The following is an 18,206-nucleotide window of genomic DNA, read 5'->3' as shown; positions in this document are numbered from 1 at the left end:
GGCCAGCATGGGGGCTCACTCCATTTGGAAGCACAGTCTGGAGATGGGGAGTTCCCCACTCCCAGCCTGCTGCAGGCTTCCAGAATTACAGAGAGGGCACTCCAGCAGCTGCAGGGAGGAGGTGGAGGAAAGGAGCTCAGGGGAGAGAGGGGACTAGTGTGAATTTAGGGTTTCTCAGGGAAGCAGCTTTTGGTCTGAAGATGCTTTGCCATCTGAAGTCTTTGTGCAGCCCCTTTCCTGCGCTGGGCAGGAGCGTGGCAGGGCCCGGGAGCCCCTTTCTACCAGGGTTTAAATTCTGCACAGGACTGGGGGGGTTCCCAGCACTCAGCTTGTGTTTCCACTCCAAATGCCTGACACTGGTCAAGGCAGGGGGGGGCCACAGCTGGGATGGGAGGTTCCTGAGTGCGGCTGTCCGAGGAGGGGCATAGTGCATTTGGAGAATGTGTTTCTGAAGGGGAAGCTGTGGGCTAGCTGGGTTGGGATAAAGGGGCCTTGATTTAGGATGAGATTTGGTGCAGCTAGGGGAGCCAACCGCATGGATACAGGGCAGGGCTGCAGTGGGTGTCTGTGCAGCAACTCCATAGGCCCCAGGTAGAGTTTTGCAGAGCCCTGTGTGCAGCCCCAGGGCTATGGAGTGGGGCTCAGGGGGTAGCACCTTGCCTCTCCTGACTCCTAACCCCTGACTCTAACCACGAAACAGCTCTTTCTCCCTGCTCAGTGATCTCTGTCCTCCCAATAACGCCTAGCACAGGCAGCTCTCTGCTGGCTCTGCCAGGGAGTCTGGGGAGAGAGATGGGCCTCAGCTCCTAGGAGGGAGGATTGGTCTCCCCAGGCTGTGCAGAAGAAGGGCCCAGCAAGGGCTCAGCTCCCAAGGGCAATGAGGTAATAGCTTGAGTGTCGTCCCCAGCTTGGGCACGGCAGGAGTTTCTCAGTCTCTGCTGTGGGGGGAAGCGTAGGGGTTTGGTTTCCTCCTGCGGCTGGCGTTGTGGTCACTGTTGGCAGCACTGCAGGGAAATTCTGCAGTGGCAGCTACCAGCGGGCCGCTCAGTAATTGACACCACAACAGGCTGGGATGCCAAAGCAAAACGTCTTCAAATTAGCAGTGATTGCAGGAGAAATAAAGAGCGTGGGGGGCGAATGAAAGGAGGGTTTCTATAAATATTATGATTTTTAAAGTTTGCCCTGGAGTCCTAGAAGCTCTTTAAATGCTTATAGTCTGTGCATTTAAAAAGCCTTATAATGAGAATTTAGTGTCGCCTTTTGGAGCACCTCCTGCCTCGTGTTTTCACATGCCACCTGTCTTCTGTCCTGATTGGCTTTCCTGCCTGGGCTAAGCCATGTGACTGGCATCATCTCTCAGACGCAGGGATGTGCCAGCCCCCTTTTCACTCTCCTGCTGACTCAGCAGCCTTCCCCCATCCTGGCTTTTTGGCCCCAGGGTGATAACTGAGTCTCATGCGAAAACACTCAGGCCTAAAATTTCCAAAATTGCACCTGATTTTGGGAACCTTCTTTCCTTGGAGCCCAAGTTGAGACCCCAGAGGCCTGTTTTTCAGAGAAGCTGAGCACACACAGCACTCCAGCAGGGCGGAGTTGTGGAGACTCAGCGTTTCAGAAAATTGGCTGTTAGAGCCAACTTCTCTCTTACCCTGTCCCTCGCGTCACCATTCACCCCGTGCAAAGTGTGTGGAGTGGATGAAAAATGCCACCATTCTGATTCAGTGGCATTTTACCTCCCTTGGTGCTGATGTAAATCAAGTTCACAGGGTGCATGGCCGTAGAGGAGGGCCCATGGTGTCTTGCCCAGAACCAGAGGAATTATCTGCCTTAAAGTCTGAAAAAGAATCAGTCCAGAAACTCCCCAGAAAAACTCGAGTCAGATGTTTATTGCCTTGAACTTTTTTCACGTGCTTTTCTTTGTGACATTTTTTGTTTGTGTCGCCACTTTCATACAAACTCCCAAATCCTCTTGAGAGTTAAAAGGTGAAGAGCAGCACAGGGAGACAGAGAGAGAGCAGTGATGCCTTCAGCTGAGCTTTGGGATGGTGATGAAAAGCTGCCAGGGGTGAGAGGGACAGGGAGGCTGTTCCAGGTGTCAGGAGCTGCAGACAAGAAAGCTCTGGTGCTGGGTATAGGGAGATTGTGAGGAGATGCAGAGAGGGGGCCACCACTAGACAAGTGACGAGGGGAGGGAAGAGGCACAGAGTGCAGTATAGACAGCTCCAGCTCCTTGTCAAGAGCCTGGTCCCTCCCCTGGGAGCCCATCTCCAAGTCAGAGAGAGTGCAAACTCCATGGCCCGTGCACTCTGCTGTGACTGCCAGTTGTGACAGTGGGTTTGCAATGTGGGCACCAAGTGACTCTCGAGGTTTGGCCACCGCCCAGCGGGGCTGGGTTTGAATAGACAGCCGAGGAGTGACACATTCCATAGTCCAATCCCAGCCCCCTGAGCCCTCCATTCTGCCATTTGCTGTCTGACCTCTTCGCTGAATGCCCCGCATCAGCAGAGAGAACTTGCAGAAGGACCCTAGGGTTTTACTAGAACTAGTTACCAGATTGTCTCTCTGTGGGAGGTTTCCTGGACTGCTGATCGCCGGATGGGGGCAGCAGCTCTTTCAGGGGAGCAGAAGACATGCATGGATGACACTGGTGTATGGTGATGTCCAGTCCACCCCTTTATTAAGCCCCACAAACTCCAGAGCCCCTTCCCATCTTCTCCCATGGGTGCTTGTCAGGCATAATACTGAAACCAAGAGGGTGGGGGATGCTGCTGTTCTGGTGTTGCTGAGGCACTTTGGATTTCCTTAAGCTGCCTGGGAAGGACCTGCTGCTGCTTGGGGCAGAAGGGAAGGCACTGTGCACTGCTGAGTTGCTTCATTATCTGCATGCTTAGCTCTGTGGGGGAAGGAGAGTGTGATCTGCCCCAGTGACCAGCGCATTCACGTGCCCTGCTGGGCCATCAGAAAGATGCTCTGAACTTTCTCACCGTCACTTCTGTGGCTTCTGCACTGACATTTCACCGGCGGTGTCTTGGCTTTTCCCAGTAGGAAATACTGCAGAGCAGCGGCTCTCAACCTTTCAGATGATGGTACCCCTTTCAGGAGGCTGAGTTGTCGTGCATACCCCAAAGTTACACCTCACTTAAAAACTACTTGCTTACAAAATCAGACATCAAAATACAAACGTGTCACCGTGCACTATCACTGACAAATCGCTGACGTTCTCCTTTTTACCATATAGTTATAAAATAATCAATTGGAACATAAACACCGTACTTACATTTCAGTGTGTCGTATACAGAGCAGTATCAGCAAGTCATTGTCCGTATGAAATTTGAGTCTGTACTGACTTCGTTAATGCTGTTTATGTAGCCTGTTGTAAAACTAGGCAAATAGCTGGATGAGTTGATGTACCCTCAGAAGACCTGTGCGTCCCCCCAAGGGTATTCGTACTCCTGGTTGAGAACAACTTCTGCAGAGTCTGAGATTGGAGCCCAGGCAGAGGGGAACCAGAGCAGGAGGTGTCAGAGCCCTGGCTTGGGGAACTGCTCCATGTGACACTGCAGCTGTTCACCTGTGGAAGGCCCTGCCCTGTGCTGCTCCCCTGGCGCTGGGAGGCTGAGTCATTCCCGAGCATCGGTTCTGCCTTGGTTCCGCTGCCTGTGTGTTCAATCTCATTAAATCCGCGGTGTCAAATTGTCATTTCCTACAAATATTGTGTTGAATGAAGGGGCTTCAGGAAGGACTGTATTGACTGAAGGAGAAAAGCCAGGGATTCTCGCTGGCACCAGGGCAGGGCCATGCCTGCTCTACTTAATTAAAAGTGTAAACTGTGTGTGATCCTGAGTGCCCAGCGCCCACTCTGCAGAGGCCAGGAGCCCAGGGCTAGGGCCAAGAGAGTCTCATTGCCCCCTGTTTTTGACCCATGTGATTCACATGCAGCATCTCCTTCACCAGCTCCTGGCTCTTGGGGCCTCAGTGCAGGCGACTGGGGATTCTCATTCTGTGGTGAGAATGTTGCATATATTCCTAGCAGCGATTGGTGGGATGAAGATGGTGAATCTTCAGTAGGTCTTGACCTGTTACAGGGCATGTAGGTTATTTGACACACGCACACACCCTTCCCCTGCAGAATAATTGGCTTTGAAGAGACTTGGTTGTTCTGCTTTCTCCCGAGCCCTCAGCAGCATGAGTTAGGGGCTGGCTTCCCCCTCAGGGCCCAGGTTCCTTCCTAACTATTGGACACTCCACGCAGGAGAAGCCCAAAATCTCTTCCCCCTTGACATGCTGCGTTTGGGAGAGTCGCTTCCTTATTACAAAGTAACTAAATTGCTGGGTCTGGATACGGAGTCAGTACCTCTTGTATCTTGGCGGCTGCTAGCTCCTCTCTAGCCCAGCTCAGCAGTCGGGTTTCCAGCTCACATCCTACCAGAGATGTCCCCAACTTGGTCGTCAGGGCAGTCAGGCCAGGGGCCAAAAGGGCTGAGGAGACAGAATTCCCCCTGCAGCCAGTTCTAGCGCTGTGATCCTACGTAGCACAAACTGCTGAAACTCCCAGCAGGGCTCTCTGGCTGGAGAAGCAGGTGTTGGTGGAAGAGAGGCATTCTCTGGGGTGGGAGGCTTGCTTTGAAGGGGGGCAGGGGCTGGTGGTTTTGTGGCTGTGGATGCATTAGAAGGAGAGAGCCGTTATCTGTCTGCATATTTGTTGCTTGTGTTGGCAGGTGGGTATCTCAGATTCCATGAGGCTCCTGTGTCTGATCTCTGCCTTTGCCTTTGGCTGTTTGGGATCATTGGTTCCCGTGCTGGAAGAGCAGTTCCCTATATCATGACTGAAAACTTAATTATCCCAAGGCAAGAGGGTGAAATCACACGGCTGTTTCCTGTGGGGGTTGCTGCTGTGCATGGCTGGTTTGCGTGACGAGGATCTGGCAGAGAGTGGATCCTGTTGCACGGGGCAGGGTGTGGATGGCAGCCCAGGTTAACATTTGAGGGTTTTGAACCATTTGATGGTTCTTGGGGTACCCAGGACTGGGAGTCACCTTGTTACCCCCTTGGCCTCCAATGAGGGGGAGATCTGCTTATGCTTAGCTGGGTGTCAGCTTCCTGATGCCACCAACCTGTCAGCTGCCCAAACAACTTCCTCAGGGTTCTACCATCCCTTACTTTTCCTTGCAGATTAAAAATAGGGGTACCCCTGTCCCTGCGCCCCCCTTGGAGCATTCCCCAGCCCCATCTCCACTGAACCCTCACAGAAATACCTGGCCTGCTGTCCCCTAGGGAACAGCGTACACACCAGCTTGTACGGTTCAAGTCAGGATCAGCACTTGGCTTACCACCATAGCACTGAGCTATAGTTATAGTGAGTGGAAGGATGGTCCTGCTCCTGCAGAGACAGGGGCATCATGCACAACAGGGAATGCAGAATCCCACACTTTGCCCCCTATCCAGCAGCTTTGAAAGGCTCAATGTCTCCAGACACTATGTCGCTTTCATCCCTTCCCTCTCCCCACCATTCAAATATTCCTGTACTCAGGCACTTTACTAGAATGCAGCTCCCTTCCCCCCAAAACCAAAAATTGGCCACTGTGGGTGCAAGAGCCATCTCCTCTGCAGCTCCCGGGATGTGGCCCACATTCTCCCATTTTCCTGTCTCGGTGATTCTCCATCCCTGCTTAAACATTCTCATTGCTTCTGGATTTCTCTGTCAGTCTGCTGCTCCTCTTTGTTATTTGGGGAGGCACTGGGATGAAAGGTGCTATGTAGCACAGAGAGCCTGATACCACGACAGGCTGTAAGGTCAGTGGTGGTGGACCCATGAGAGCAGGCAAATTCCCTTGCAGTAGTCCCCTTTTCCTCCAGTGTTTCCAATAGAACAAAAGCCCCTGGAGTAACCCTGCTGTAATGGAAAGACCAACTTGCGTCTGCTGGACATGCTGCCTAGAACTAAGCACCTCTGGCTCCATCTCTGTCTCACTCAGAAAGCAGAAGCTATTGCCCACTGCTGGCAATAAAGCACCCATGCTGTGTTGTTCAAATGCATGCACTGTTGGTTTCCTTTTCACAATGCTATGTGCATCAGTGGGCTTTCCCTCAGGCTTCAGACCAGAACCAGTTAGGAACTTACAGCTCCTAGCACGCAGGTATTTCTTCTCTCTTCCCCCGCTGAAGCTCTCAGTCTCCTGAGGCTCATTCTCCAGGAGAGGCTTTCAGAGAGCGTGGAACTCAGTGGCGTTGCTGTCAGTGCAGAGCGTGCACTCCTGCCGAAGGGGGGAGCCAACAAATGGCAAGGTGGGCCCAGAACTGGCTTCACCCAAGCCTCATGGAGCCTGTTCTCACAGGCATTCAGGAGGGACGTACTAGATCCTTTCCCCACATTGTGTCTGTAGACATAGTGCTTAGCTCGGGGAAACCCTGATAGCACTAGCTGGAGCCTGGCAGTGTAGACAGATGCTATACAAGATTCAACCCCCCAGGCTTTTCCACTGCTATGTAATGCTGCCCTGCCGCATCCCCAGCTATTTCAGCCCCGAGTCCTGCCACACACAGCTCTGCCAAAGTCCCTTTCACCTCGCCCGCAGGCCCCCTGCTTTGCGAGTCCTGGACTCCCCACCCAGTTCTGCCAATGACCCTGCCCAGCGACCCCGACCAGCACGTCCTGCACTCCCAGGAGGATGGGCATGGGCTCTGCAGCTCACACATGCTCTCTGGGGCTCATCTGGGAGGATGGTGTATTTGCTTCTCTTGGAAGGATCTGATCCCTGGAGTTTAAACTCATTGTAAGATAGGGTCTGGTGTCTGGTCTGTGTCGCCCTGCACCACTGGGATCTGATTCGACCTTACACCCACTTGTGCTGCTGTGAATGAGTGTACCGGGGCAGGACAGCAGAGAGACAGGCCCAAAAAGGACATTATTTCCCAAAGTGATGATTTGGTGCAGAGCAAGGGAGACCCCTACTGCCAAGGAGGCTTGGGCAGAGCAAAGGGAACTAGGACTGGGTCAGAGTAGAACATCCTGCATTTCCGTGTGGAGCTTATTTGTGTGTGTAATATTTGAGGGGGACCCTGCTGTGCCATCCCCTGTTCTGCCTTCGTACTCCCTCCACCTGGGCTGTCCCTATGCGGCAATCGAAGGCGTAATTGCAACTCAGGCAGGCATATGCGCACTAACTTTAATCTCGGTAGGACGGGTAGAGAGAGCAATGAAAACGCAGCGTGCAGACCCTGGTCTGGGCTAGCAACATGAGTACGTACCCAGGGTCCTGGGTGGGCTTGTACAGCCTCTGCCATTACCTTTCCACTGCTCCTTTGAGCCGTAGTAGCTAGACTAACGCTGTGGTGGGTCTGCCTACCCACGCTGCAGTCACACCTCGAACTGCAGTGTGGATGTACCTGCACTGAGAGAGGGTTCCTCGTCCCCTGTTCCCTGTGGAACATTAGCTGCACAGCTGTGTCCCAGGGGAGCAGGCTGGTGTCTCAGGCCTAACGAGAGTCCCTGAAACTCTCGTTAACACCCTGAGTTGGGAGAGCAGCAGACTCCAACCCGAAGGGACCTGAGAAACCTTTCCCCTCCCCCCGGCTGAGTAGAGTCATTACTGCTACCCTCTTTCCAGGGCAGCTCAGAGGCGAGAGCAGACCCCTCACCAGCCTTCGCCGAACTTCTGCACATCTGTGACGACCTGCTGCTGCGCTTGTCATTAGTGGGTGCTGTAACTGTCGGGGCCCTGGAGGAGGGGAGGCATGTGCTTTGCTGCCTGGAGGCTGCAGGGGCTGAAGTTAATGGGAGCGCCCCTGCTCCATCCCCATATCCCTCTTTCGGAGCCTCCGCCTTTGGGTTTTGATTTCTTTTGAGTACTGAGTGCCCATCACCGGGCACACAGTCTTCAAATTATTCCTGCCTCATGTTAGCTCTGCCAATGTTCCTTAGTCCTGACCCTAATCCTGTGCAGGGTCCACATGCAGCTTGGCCCAGACTTCCCAGCCGTAACTACTGGGTAGAGAATTTCAGCAAGTTGTGCCCTTGTTTCAGGGTGTATAAGACTGTCCAATGGAGAGAGCTGGGTGAAATCTTTCATTTGCAGCCTGATCACATTTGTTGCTGTGCATTCCATCTCCACATTCTATCAAAGATGCATTTCTGGCTCCCAGCACCACAGCAGCCGAGCTCCTTACAAACTTGAATGTATTTGTCCCCCAGCCCCCTGTGCAGCAGAGCAGGGCATTTGTCTCTTGTTACAAGGAGGAGGGAGAAAAATTGTTGTTCTTAATCTTTGAGGCTAGGACAAGAAGCAATAGGCTTAAATTGCAGCAAGGGAGGTTTAGGTTGGACATTGGGAAAAACTTCTGACTGTCAGGGTGGTTAAGCATTGGAAGAAATTGCCTAGGTTGTGGAATCTCCATCACTGGGGATTTTTAAGAGCAGATTGGACAAACACCTATCAGGGATGGTCTAGATAATACTTAGTCCTGCCTGGAGTGCAGGGACTAGACTAGATGACCTCTCGAGGTCCCTTCCAGGTTTATGATTCTACATTGTATAGGTGGGCACTGAGGCCCACACAGATGGGACGGGGAGTCTGTGGCAGAGGTCTCCCAAGTCCCAGGCTAGCACCTGAAACACTGACTGGATGTTTGATAAGGGTGGGAGGGCAACTGTTCCCCTGGCAATGGTGAAACTCTCAGTAGCACAAAGGGCACTTCAAAGTCTTTCAGCACCCGGATCAAAAGCCAGCAGAATTCTGCTGCCTTTGAGCCAATTGTTGCAGAAAGAAAATTAGTAAATTAACTTTCATGGTGAAAATCCAGCTCCTGAATGTCTAGGCTGCCACAAGTGTGTAATGGGCTAGCAGAACTGCCTTTTAGGAGCCCGAAGGACTGCAGTGCTGTCAGCCCATATGTTCCCTCTTCAGCTTGGAAGTGACTCTCCCTTGGGGGCACCAGTTTGCTGAGGCTTGGAATTGGTGAGTGAAGGAGTTTCCTTCTTTCCCCAGGAGGAATACATCTTCCTATTGCAGGAAACAAAATTGAGGAACCCTCGGGAGTTTACTTAAAATAAATTAAAAAATAAAATCGTGCTGATTGAAGAGAACGCCAGCTCCATCCTGTGCATGTGAGCGCGTTGCCACCCCATCCCCAGAGGGCAGAAAGAAAGATGTGCTTAGAATTGCAACCCTGTGCAACTTCTGCCTTTGATCACATAGCTCACATGTGCCCTTCGCTTTCCTTCTTCGGATATTTATTATGTTTAATTTTCCTGGGACGCGGCTGTAAGTGAGACAGATGGAACAGAATCTGTGCGCTGGGTGAACACATCTTAATTAAACAGATAAATAAGCTTCCCTTCCAGGGAGATTTTCCTTTTTCCGGGGTTTCCGCTGGGGCTGCAGCACATGCTCCATAGAGCTGAGCAGGGTCCCTCTGGGAAGTTCTGGAGACCAGGTTCCATTTGCAATCTGGCCCCAGTGTTCGGAGGCTCCTGCATTCCCAGTGCAAACTTTAAGCTGCACTAGAGAGCTTACGGCTGAGCTGCTCTAAGCCAACGGCAGAGAGCGCTTCCCTTGGCTTCATGGATCCACCCCCAAAGAGCGATGGCCACCATATTGGTGGGAGAAGCTCTCCTGCCGACACAGCGCGGGGCACACCAGCACTCAGGTCGGTGTAATTTACGTCGCTCAGTGGGTGGCTTAGTCACACTGACCTAAACTGTAGCGTAGCCTTAGTAAATTGTCACTATCACGCACCCCCATCGCCAAGCCAAACGAAGGCGCTAACTCCTCGGAGTGATTGTGCCCTCTGCTGGAGGCCTGTGTTGTGGCAATTGTAGCTGAAGTGGCAGTTATTCCTCTGGTGGGTCTGTCATTCCGTCCCTGTCCCACCCCTGCGTGCTGCTGTCGCTAGGGGCGCTGAGAGCAGCGGAGGGAAAAGGTGAGTACTGAGCTCTATAGACCATTGGTGAGTGTGATCCCACCTGTCAAGCCACCTCCGTGGAGTCTGACTAGCCCTGGAGCCAGAGGGGACTCACCCACCCGTGTCCCGGGCAGTGTTTGCTTGTGGGTCCCTTCCCGTAATGGAGACACCTCTGCAAGAGGCCAAATACAGGCACCAGCTGGGAGAGAGGGGACCTCAGAGCTCCAGCTCCCTGAGTCTTCTGTGGTTTGATATTCTGCATGATTACTTCTCCCGTCTCGTAACTGAGCTGGGGAAGGGACCTAGCCATGTGTAAATGTAAATGTGAGTGTATGTTACACTGGTGAAAGTGGTGTGGATTGAGAGCCCTGGAGGCCAGGAGCTCCTAGCCTCAAAATGGAGGACAACAGGGCAGGTAAGCTCACCCATGACCAGCCCTATCCCATGCCTTGACCCTGCAGCTCAGAGGGCAGTTCAGTCTCCAGGGCCCACTTTGCCTTCCTCTCTTGCCAGCTGGTGTATGGATGCTTTTTGTGACATGGGCTGTTACTCTGGCAGAAGTCCCCTTAGCTTGCTCCCACTGGCCACCAGATGGGAATGTCTTTGAGTCATTGCCATCCTGGATCGTAATCAAGCCAGTGATGCAGAGGGGAAAGGCTCTGCGTCCTTACCCCTGAGCCATCTGGTCTCCTCTGTTTGTTTCCTCACACATTGTATGTAGCATTTTACAGCTCAGTCTCTCGCCTCCCAGGTGGGAAGCACCAGGCATTTCCCTCCACTGTCCCCACTCCGGCTGACTGAAGAACGTGCAAAAGTCACTGGGGCCTTAGAGGCAGGGTGTACAGGCAAGTATGGAATTCAGAGAACTCCCCCTTTACCCACCAAAAGAATTGCCTGCCTGCCTCTGCATATATAAAGCATATCTCACCATAGCATCAAGCCACTGTATCTGGGTTAAGCACCCTGAGTGCCACGTAGCTCTCCAGCTCTGGGGTGTGTGGGTCCCCAGTGGAAGGCCCAGGTCACTCCTCCTCCCTACCATAGGTTTAATCTTTGGCCATTAGAGCATATGTCCCATCGTAATTCACTTCCTGCCAGGCTCCCGGGGACAGAGGTGAGTCTTGCAGCACAACCCAAAGACAATGAGGGAACGGGTCTCCCTCACCCTCTTTGGAAGGATCTTTGAGAGTCCTGGGCCTCCAGCTCCCCCAAGCCTGCATCTGGACTCTGATAAGCACAGGATATATTGCGATCTTAGCTGTTGTGACAGTGCCTATAGGAGAGGTGTCCCACCAGCACCTGGACTTGGAACTGGGAGTGCAGGGGAGCCAGTGCATGTGTGGAGCACTGGGGTGATAAGATCTCTGCAGCTGTAGGGGTCAGGCTGCTGTGGTAGTTTCCTTGTCTGGGTACTGAGGTAGGGGGAGTAGCAGTCATCCAGCCTGGAGACGAGCTTTCCTGCAGCCAAATCCCCATGTCAGGAGTGTAGACAGAGGCACCTTTCATGAGTGCTGCTGTGTGATCCCCTGCAGTTCCCAGAGGGCAAGGTAGGGCCAGCGTTAGCCATTTGCAGAAGCAGTCTGCCCCTTGGCATTGGACCTGTTTGCTAAGATGCTGTTCAGCATTCCTCTTCTGAGGCTGTCTCAATGGCTTTCACCCCCAGAAGAAATGCAGCCCACTTGTGCTTTGATTTTCCCTTTGCTCAGTGGCCACAGGCCTGCGTGGTCATTGCTTTTATTGGTGCTGTTTAACAACCTGTCAGCCCCATGAGACTCAGGTCAGCAGCTTTGGGAGGGCTTTGGAATTTTGCCTTGCCTGCCAGGTGTCTGCAGCATAAACTGGAACCGCTGCAAATGCCCAGGATGTGGCAGCATGGCAGTCTGTGTGAGGGGGGTATGGAAAATCCCAGCTTCTGAACGGAGCTGTCCATATGCTGGAGGTGCCAAAGGAGACTTGGAATCAGCAGCTGCTAACAGAAACAAACCTTTGGGCATCCTATTCAGCCAAGATGGAAATTGAATCCAACCCAGGACTCAGTTTCCCAAATATATGAGCACAAACCAGTCCAGGCTGCTTTGTAGCTGGCTGTGACCAAAGCTAAGATCCATGTTGAGCAGGCCCCTGAAACGTGGCCACACAACACTGGTGGCACTGAATTGTCATTGGCATGGACAGCTCAGGCAGAGATCCCGCTCTGCACACAAGGCAGCTGTGTGTGCACCCCACTCTGAAGCTCTTTGAAAATGTGGCCTGGAATTTGTATGGCTGCGTGAGTGCTAGGGCCACATGGCGAGAAGTGACAAGCACATCAGTGGTTGGACTTGGAAGGGAAGTAACTGCAGTGAAGCTTGAGGAAAGACGGGATGGAGTTCTGTCGGGCTGGAAGGACCAAAGTAATTTTTGTCACAAAGCCACAAGCATGGTCCCTCCCTACGGTAGCTGTCTCTCTCCCACACAGACATACAGGCTATCACTGGGGTAGGATAGACTCACACATTAGTAATTCACTAGTGGTGTGCCTCGGACCAACGGTGCACTAGGACAAGATTCAAACTGTGTGTTTTGATCCAGGCTGGGAGGGGGTGGGAACATTGCTGGGGTGGACCTGAAAGTCATGAGTAAGGCTGTGAGTTGCTCACGGAGGTCATGGATTCCATGATTTTACATGACCATCGCGACGTCAGCCCCGGACGGCGGGGTTTGGGCCGTCAGCCCCGGACGGCGGGATTGGTTTTCTGTGATTTATTGTTTCTTGCCCACATCCTGTCCATGACTTTTGCTAAAAGTAGCCATGACAAAATCTTATGAGCCTCTGCTGCTGCTGCAGTGACCCCTGCTGGTCGCCTTGGTTCATGAGCTCATTGCACAGCCGAGGAGAGGATGATGTCTTGGGAACAGTCTGGGGTGGGTCTTTGTTGAAGGCCAGAACCATCCCCCCTTGAGCAGGAATGTTTCTTGGAGAGAGCCATGTAACGGGAAAATATGAGAGCCTTTCCGAAATGCTCAAAGTAAAGTTCCCTGTCTACATTGCACCGATGCATTGGCCAGTTCCTCAGGGACCCTGCTCTGCAGGAGGCAGCAGATCCTGTGCCAGGGCCCATTACATCAAACTGCTGGGAACTAGCCCTGCCTGGGGAGCTTAGATTTATTTACACTTATTTGGGACAAGCCATCCAGCACTTGAGAGTAATGCGGTCACCACAGACCTTGCCAAACACAACTCATATTTCAAGGTCGGCTGGCTTCCATCTGTGTGGGTGTGCGACTTGGTGTGTGTGCGTGCATGTCTGCCAGAGTGTGCGGCTGTGTGTGTGCACGATGCATGGCTGCCTGTCTGGGTCTTTGTGCACATGGAAGCAGATAGGTGTGTCTCTCTGGGTGAGGAGATGAGTTTCTGTGTGTACAATGCATGTTGCCATGTGCATGCGTGCAGATCTGTGTGTGTCTGTGTAATCAGCGTGGCACTGTGTTTGCACATGTGCATCTCAGGGGCGAGGGGTGATGCTGTGTGCACATCTGGGTGTGTTTCTCTCCCCGGGTTGGTCTGGAGAATCCCGAAGCTCAGGGCTGTGCGGCGTGTTAGTGAGGTTTCTCTTCCGGGGGGCTGGCTGCCCTCAGTTTGGAAGTGCAGGCTTCCCAGCTGCAGCAGCCTTCCCATGGCGTATGTGGCTGGATTACATCACCGAAACTCCTGGTAAGATCTTTCTTTTCTTCAGAGTTGGTGTCTGGAAAGGAGGCCAGCTCCTTCCACTTGATTCCCCAGCCAAGCATAAAACCAGCCCAGCAGCATATTTGTCTCAGGGCTGTGAAAGAGGATAAGGGGGAGGTGGGGAGAACAGTCTGCAAATGTGCTGCAGCATCGGAGGAGTTAAGTGCGGGATCAGCTGTTCTCATGTCATTATGGATTCTCTTCATTTTATACAGAGCTCAGTCTGATGTCTGAATGCACAGGGGACTCCCCCTCCTACTCCATCTCCCACCCCTTTCTGTTTCATTCCCTCACCCTCTCTCTCTCCTCCCTTCCCTTTCAGCCCCCCCTCCTTTGCAGACCATTCATTCAGTGCCAGTGTCTAATGGCACCAAAGTAAATAGCCGAGCATTGTTCCTTCATTGTAAGAGCAGAGGGCAAGGCAAGCGTTCCTCAGATGTATCCTCTCAAATAGCACCACAAGGGGGAGGGGAGGGGACAGAGGAGGAGGAAAAGCACTGAGTGGGAGAGAGAGAGAAAGGGAAAAAAGAGAATAAGCAGAGTGTATAGAAGAGGACGAAACTGACTGCAAGCAGCTCCACGGCTACCTGTCAACACATGCTGTGCTCCATGGCTAACTCAGGCTGCCTCCTTGTCTCCAACTCAGGCATGCTTCCTCACTCTCTCCCCTGCCCTCCAGCCTTCCTCTTCCTCCAGCAGGTAAGTGACCCCCTTCTTGGGTTTTTGCTGTGAAGCTTGCACGTGCTCTCTGGCCAGCACCCACTGAGCTAAAGATCAGAGCTGAACCTCTTCCTTCCACCCCCTGATTGGCCATACCCATCTCATCAACGCTGCCTGCTGGCACCGGGGGAACACTGCTTTGTTCCTTGGTTGTGAGTGTCATTTTTTTGGTTCTCTAGCTATTCTGTTGGGGTTTCTGCTCCATGCCGGGGTTCTGTGCCTGACCAGGGGCTGAGCTGCTGGCACAGTGAAAAATGCAGAGTCCAGCACTTTCGCTTCCTCGCAGCTGCTATTCAGCATCAGCAATGAGGAGAAATCATTTACACTCAACTTTTAGAAATACAGGATCTACATAGTGTGGCTGACATATAGGGAGAAGCAGGGAAAGAGAAATCTATTACACACACATGCTGTACACATATGTGTGTGTATGAGAGACAAATAACATTAACTATAAATCAGTGTGTTTCAGATGTTCATACAGAGACTCACAGATGCATTTCAGTAGGTCTGGTTTATTCAGGAGAATGCCAGGAGTTTGGGCAGCTCCTGATGCCATCTCTCAGAGCTGGGGAATTCATTCCCTGTGCATTAGTTAGTTCCTTAACTTCTCACTGGGGTTTCCTGTGTCTCGGTTCTGTTCTTGGCTTGTCTGGTGGTCCTGGTGCTGCGAGTTCCCCACCTGGTGATCCCTGGGGAAACGCTGTTCGGGAGAGGAAGTGTTCTGTTCAAAAGCCTCTTTGCTGCATCGAAAACCCTGTCTCCCAGCCAGGCTAACCATTCCATTTGTGCTTTGAGTAATTAAATTCATAACATTCTACCTGCCCTCTCTGCATGGCCTGCGCATCTCACCTGCCAGCTGGCTCCTGAGGGCTGGGGGTTCCATTTGTTGGGATTAAGCTCTTGTATGGGGAGGCTGCATTTGTTTCATTTCTTTAAAAAATTTTAAAGACTTTAAAACTCTTGGTCTGAGTTGTCTCTGAACCAAAGTGTGTCCAGGCTAGAGAGTTAAGCAGCATTAGAGCCTGGCTTCTAGTTCCAGAATTCATTAGAAAAGGGGAATTCTGAAAAACGTGGGGTTACTGCTGGTTAAACAAGCATACATGCTTTGGTCAAATCTCTGAGCTGTGACTGTGTGCGCATGCTAGAAAGCCATAAGGGCAAAAAAGCAACAGGAGCTACTCTTCAGACTGGACAGCGCCTTCCTGAAGAGAAGGGCTTAGGGAAAGCCTGAGGGGCTTTGTATTTGAATCTCAACCTCTCCTTCCTTGTTCAGGGGACTCCATGGGACTTCCTGCTCTGCTCTCCAGGCATGAAGCTTGGGCATTTGGCATCAAGCAAAAAATGTCCCAGAATTCCCACTAGTCACTGGAGAGCTTTGTTGAGTGTCTGAGGGCAGCGCACTGGGGGATTCTCAGGCTTTGAACCTGCAGCCAGTTTAGGTCCAGGAGACTTCATTCAGGTAATTCAGAGCCATGGGAGTGTTTAGTTTCTAAATGTAATTCCTTTTTCCCTCGCTCCCTTTCATGAAAGGCGCTGCTGCTTTCACTCATATTTTATAACAGTGTAGTCTGCAGACCTCTATGCTGGGCTGCCCAGAGACTGGGGTGGCTCTTGCCATCCATCGCACGTGCAGGAAGTACTGGGAGCAGGCGGTTTGGGCAGGGTGGATTTGCTGCCTGGCAGTGACTGAAGAGCGCACAAAAGTGAAATGTAGGGTCTGGGAAGGAGAGGCTTTCATCTCGTTTGCGGCTCTCATTTGCTCCCAGTGAGTTCTTGCTCCTTTCATCACCCTGTTTGTGTGAATTGGGATTCTCTCTCTTTGCTCTCCCAGAAGCCTCTTGCTCTTTGGCAGCAGTTTGGAAATGTTGGTCAGAAAGGAGGGTTTGGCATTGGTATTTTACCCAAATAATGAGTGAGATACAGGCCTAAATCTCTTTCCTCTTCCCTTGTGTTTGGTTGTTGCTGAGATTCTGTGTTCAGGTTTGGGGATGGACTATTTGGTAAACGTAGCAACAAGAAGCCGGGCAAAGAGACATCAAAAATAGCACAAGAAGCATGTGAAAAGGGACCAAAGAGCCAGAGGTCACCTCAGTCCCATTCATAGCATGCAGCTGTACCATACTTGGGTCCATAGTAGTGGATCTACTGTATATGGCACGTTGTGGTTATTGACCATAGAGTAGTTCATTTATTGTGCATCACTAGTTTATTTCTGAAATTCACTATGGATTTTACATGTGAATTACATCAATAAACCTATGAACAAAGCACACATACGATAATAATACCATCTACCAGTGTATATGCCATCCGTAGCCAGGGAACTATGCTTTACAGGGGCAGACTAGACATATTTCACCTGCACATAACCCAAAAACAATGGAATTAATTTAGCTCAAACTTCTTTTTCTTTTTTAAATGTATCTTTGCAAAAAGGCTGGACATGGAAAGTGAAGATAACTTAGATATTCATAATGTTTCTGTGATAGATCTAACATGTTTATAATATATGTGTATATATATATGTACAGTATCAGAGGGGTAGCCGTGTTAGTCTGGATCTGTAAAAGTGGCAAAGAGTCCTGTGGCACCTTATATACGTCTGTTAGTCTATAAGGTGCCACAGGACTCTTTGCTGCTTTTATATATGTACAGATATGTGTATATCTCATAGTGTATATGTGTAAAGAGAGAGAGAGAAGATATATGGGACTTCAGGACTTACTTGATTTTGAAGATGCTCCACAGTTCTGAAAATCAGAGTCATTGTGCATATGGGTGTGACTGTTCCTAGGATGTGTTGGTAATGCGCATGGATCATTAAGGTGTGTGTTATCTATACACAGACAGAAACACAAATACAGTAAACGTCTGTCATACCACGAGTCATTTTAACTAAGCCCTACATTCAATGGTTAAATCCCTAGGAATGGGACATGTACGCTATCAGCCAGAAAACTACTCTGTCCCTTGGTTTATTTGGTATAAAGAAGCCCTACTGCCCTTCTCTGGCTTCTTAGCACCAATCTTTTTTCTAGTGCTAATATTTCATGGGACAGCCGCAAAACGAAGTTGTCTGCAAAACTTTGATTAACTAACGCCAGGGAAAATCCAGCTGCAGTTTGGTCTTTGGTGTTTGTGAATAGCTCATCAAAGGCAGCTGCATGCTCCTTGTGGTTCGCTCAGATCAGCTCTTCGGGAGCAGCTGTGCTGCCCTTCCTCATTCCTAGCAGCTGGTAGCCTTGTTACACAGCTCTCTGCATGGTGCAGATCCATCTGATGCACTGCGTAGAACAATCACCAGCTGGGCTCCGGATCACAGTCCTCAACCACACTTCCCCAGGTTGAGATTGCGGCAAGGTGGGGTTTTCAGGATCAAGTTGGGAGAAGAGGGACTGATAGCATGCATGCTGGGGGCCCTGTTTGACTGCAGGATTGTGTGCAGGAACCAGAATAGCTGAACACAAGTCTGAGGAGTTCACCCAGAGCAGGCGGCATGAGGAAAGGTAGGAGCAAGAGTTCCAGTGAGGCTGTGTTATAATAATTGGTTCAGTGGGAACTTGAGCGCTATAGGGAGAGACTCTGATTGTTCTACCAAGTTACACTGTCAAAAAGTATCTTAAACGTCATGATAAAAGAACAGTTAACAGTAATGGAGGGAACAGCCATCTCGCTGGCCTGGGGGTGCAGCCTGGGCTCCTGACTTCACAGTCACCGTTAGAAAGCTCTGGAAATCTGGGCTCAGGGCATGTTGTGCAGTAACTCCTCTCTGCGCTGGCTGGAGAGGTTAATGGGAGTTAATTGACAGAAGGGCTAAACCAACTGCTCAGTAACCCCCAGGGATTGTTTAATCATTAGAAGGCACCTGCCTTCT

The 18,206-nt window shown here is 51.3% G+C and overlaps 1 protein-coding gene across 30 annotated transcripts in view; it reads left to right on the top strand.

Moving 5' to 3' along the window:
- RBFOX3 (RNA binding fox-1 homolog 3) overlaps positions 1-18,206 on the top strand; it is a 353,230-nt gene that overhangs the window by 279,226 nt on the left and 55,798 nt on the right. Inside the window, exon 1 of one of the 30 annotated variants that reach the window (XM_048819341.2) lies at positions 14,116-14,308. The exons of 23 other annotated variants lie outside the window; for them this stretch is intronic. In XM_048819341.2, coding sequence (XP_048675298.1) covers positions 14,207-14,308 — 102 coding nt within the window. In that variant the 5' untranslated portion in view covers positions 14,116-14,206. Of the gene's footprint in view, positions 1-14,115; positions 14,309-18,206 lie in introns of those variants that run through there. 6 more of the 30 variants (XM_048819317.2, XM_048819316.2, XM_048819323.2 and 3 more) reach the window with 6 other exon arrangements.

The sequence above is a fragment of the Caretta caretta genome, chromosome 14 (assembly GCF_965140235.1).
Source record: "Caretta caretta isolate rCarCar2 chromosome 14, rCarCar1.hap1, whole genome shotgun sequence".
NCBI lineage: Eukaryota > Metazoa > Chordata > Testudines > Cheloniidae > Caretta > Caretta caretta.
Note: the sequence above shows the minus strand (reverse complement) of the source record. Positions and strands in the feature narration are given on the sequence as shown.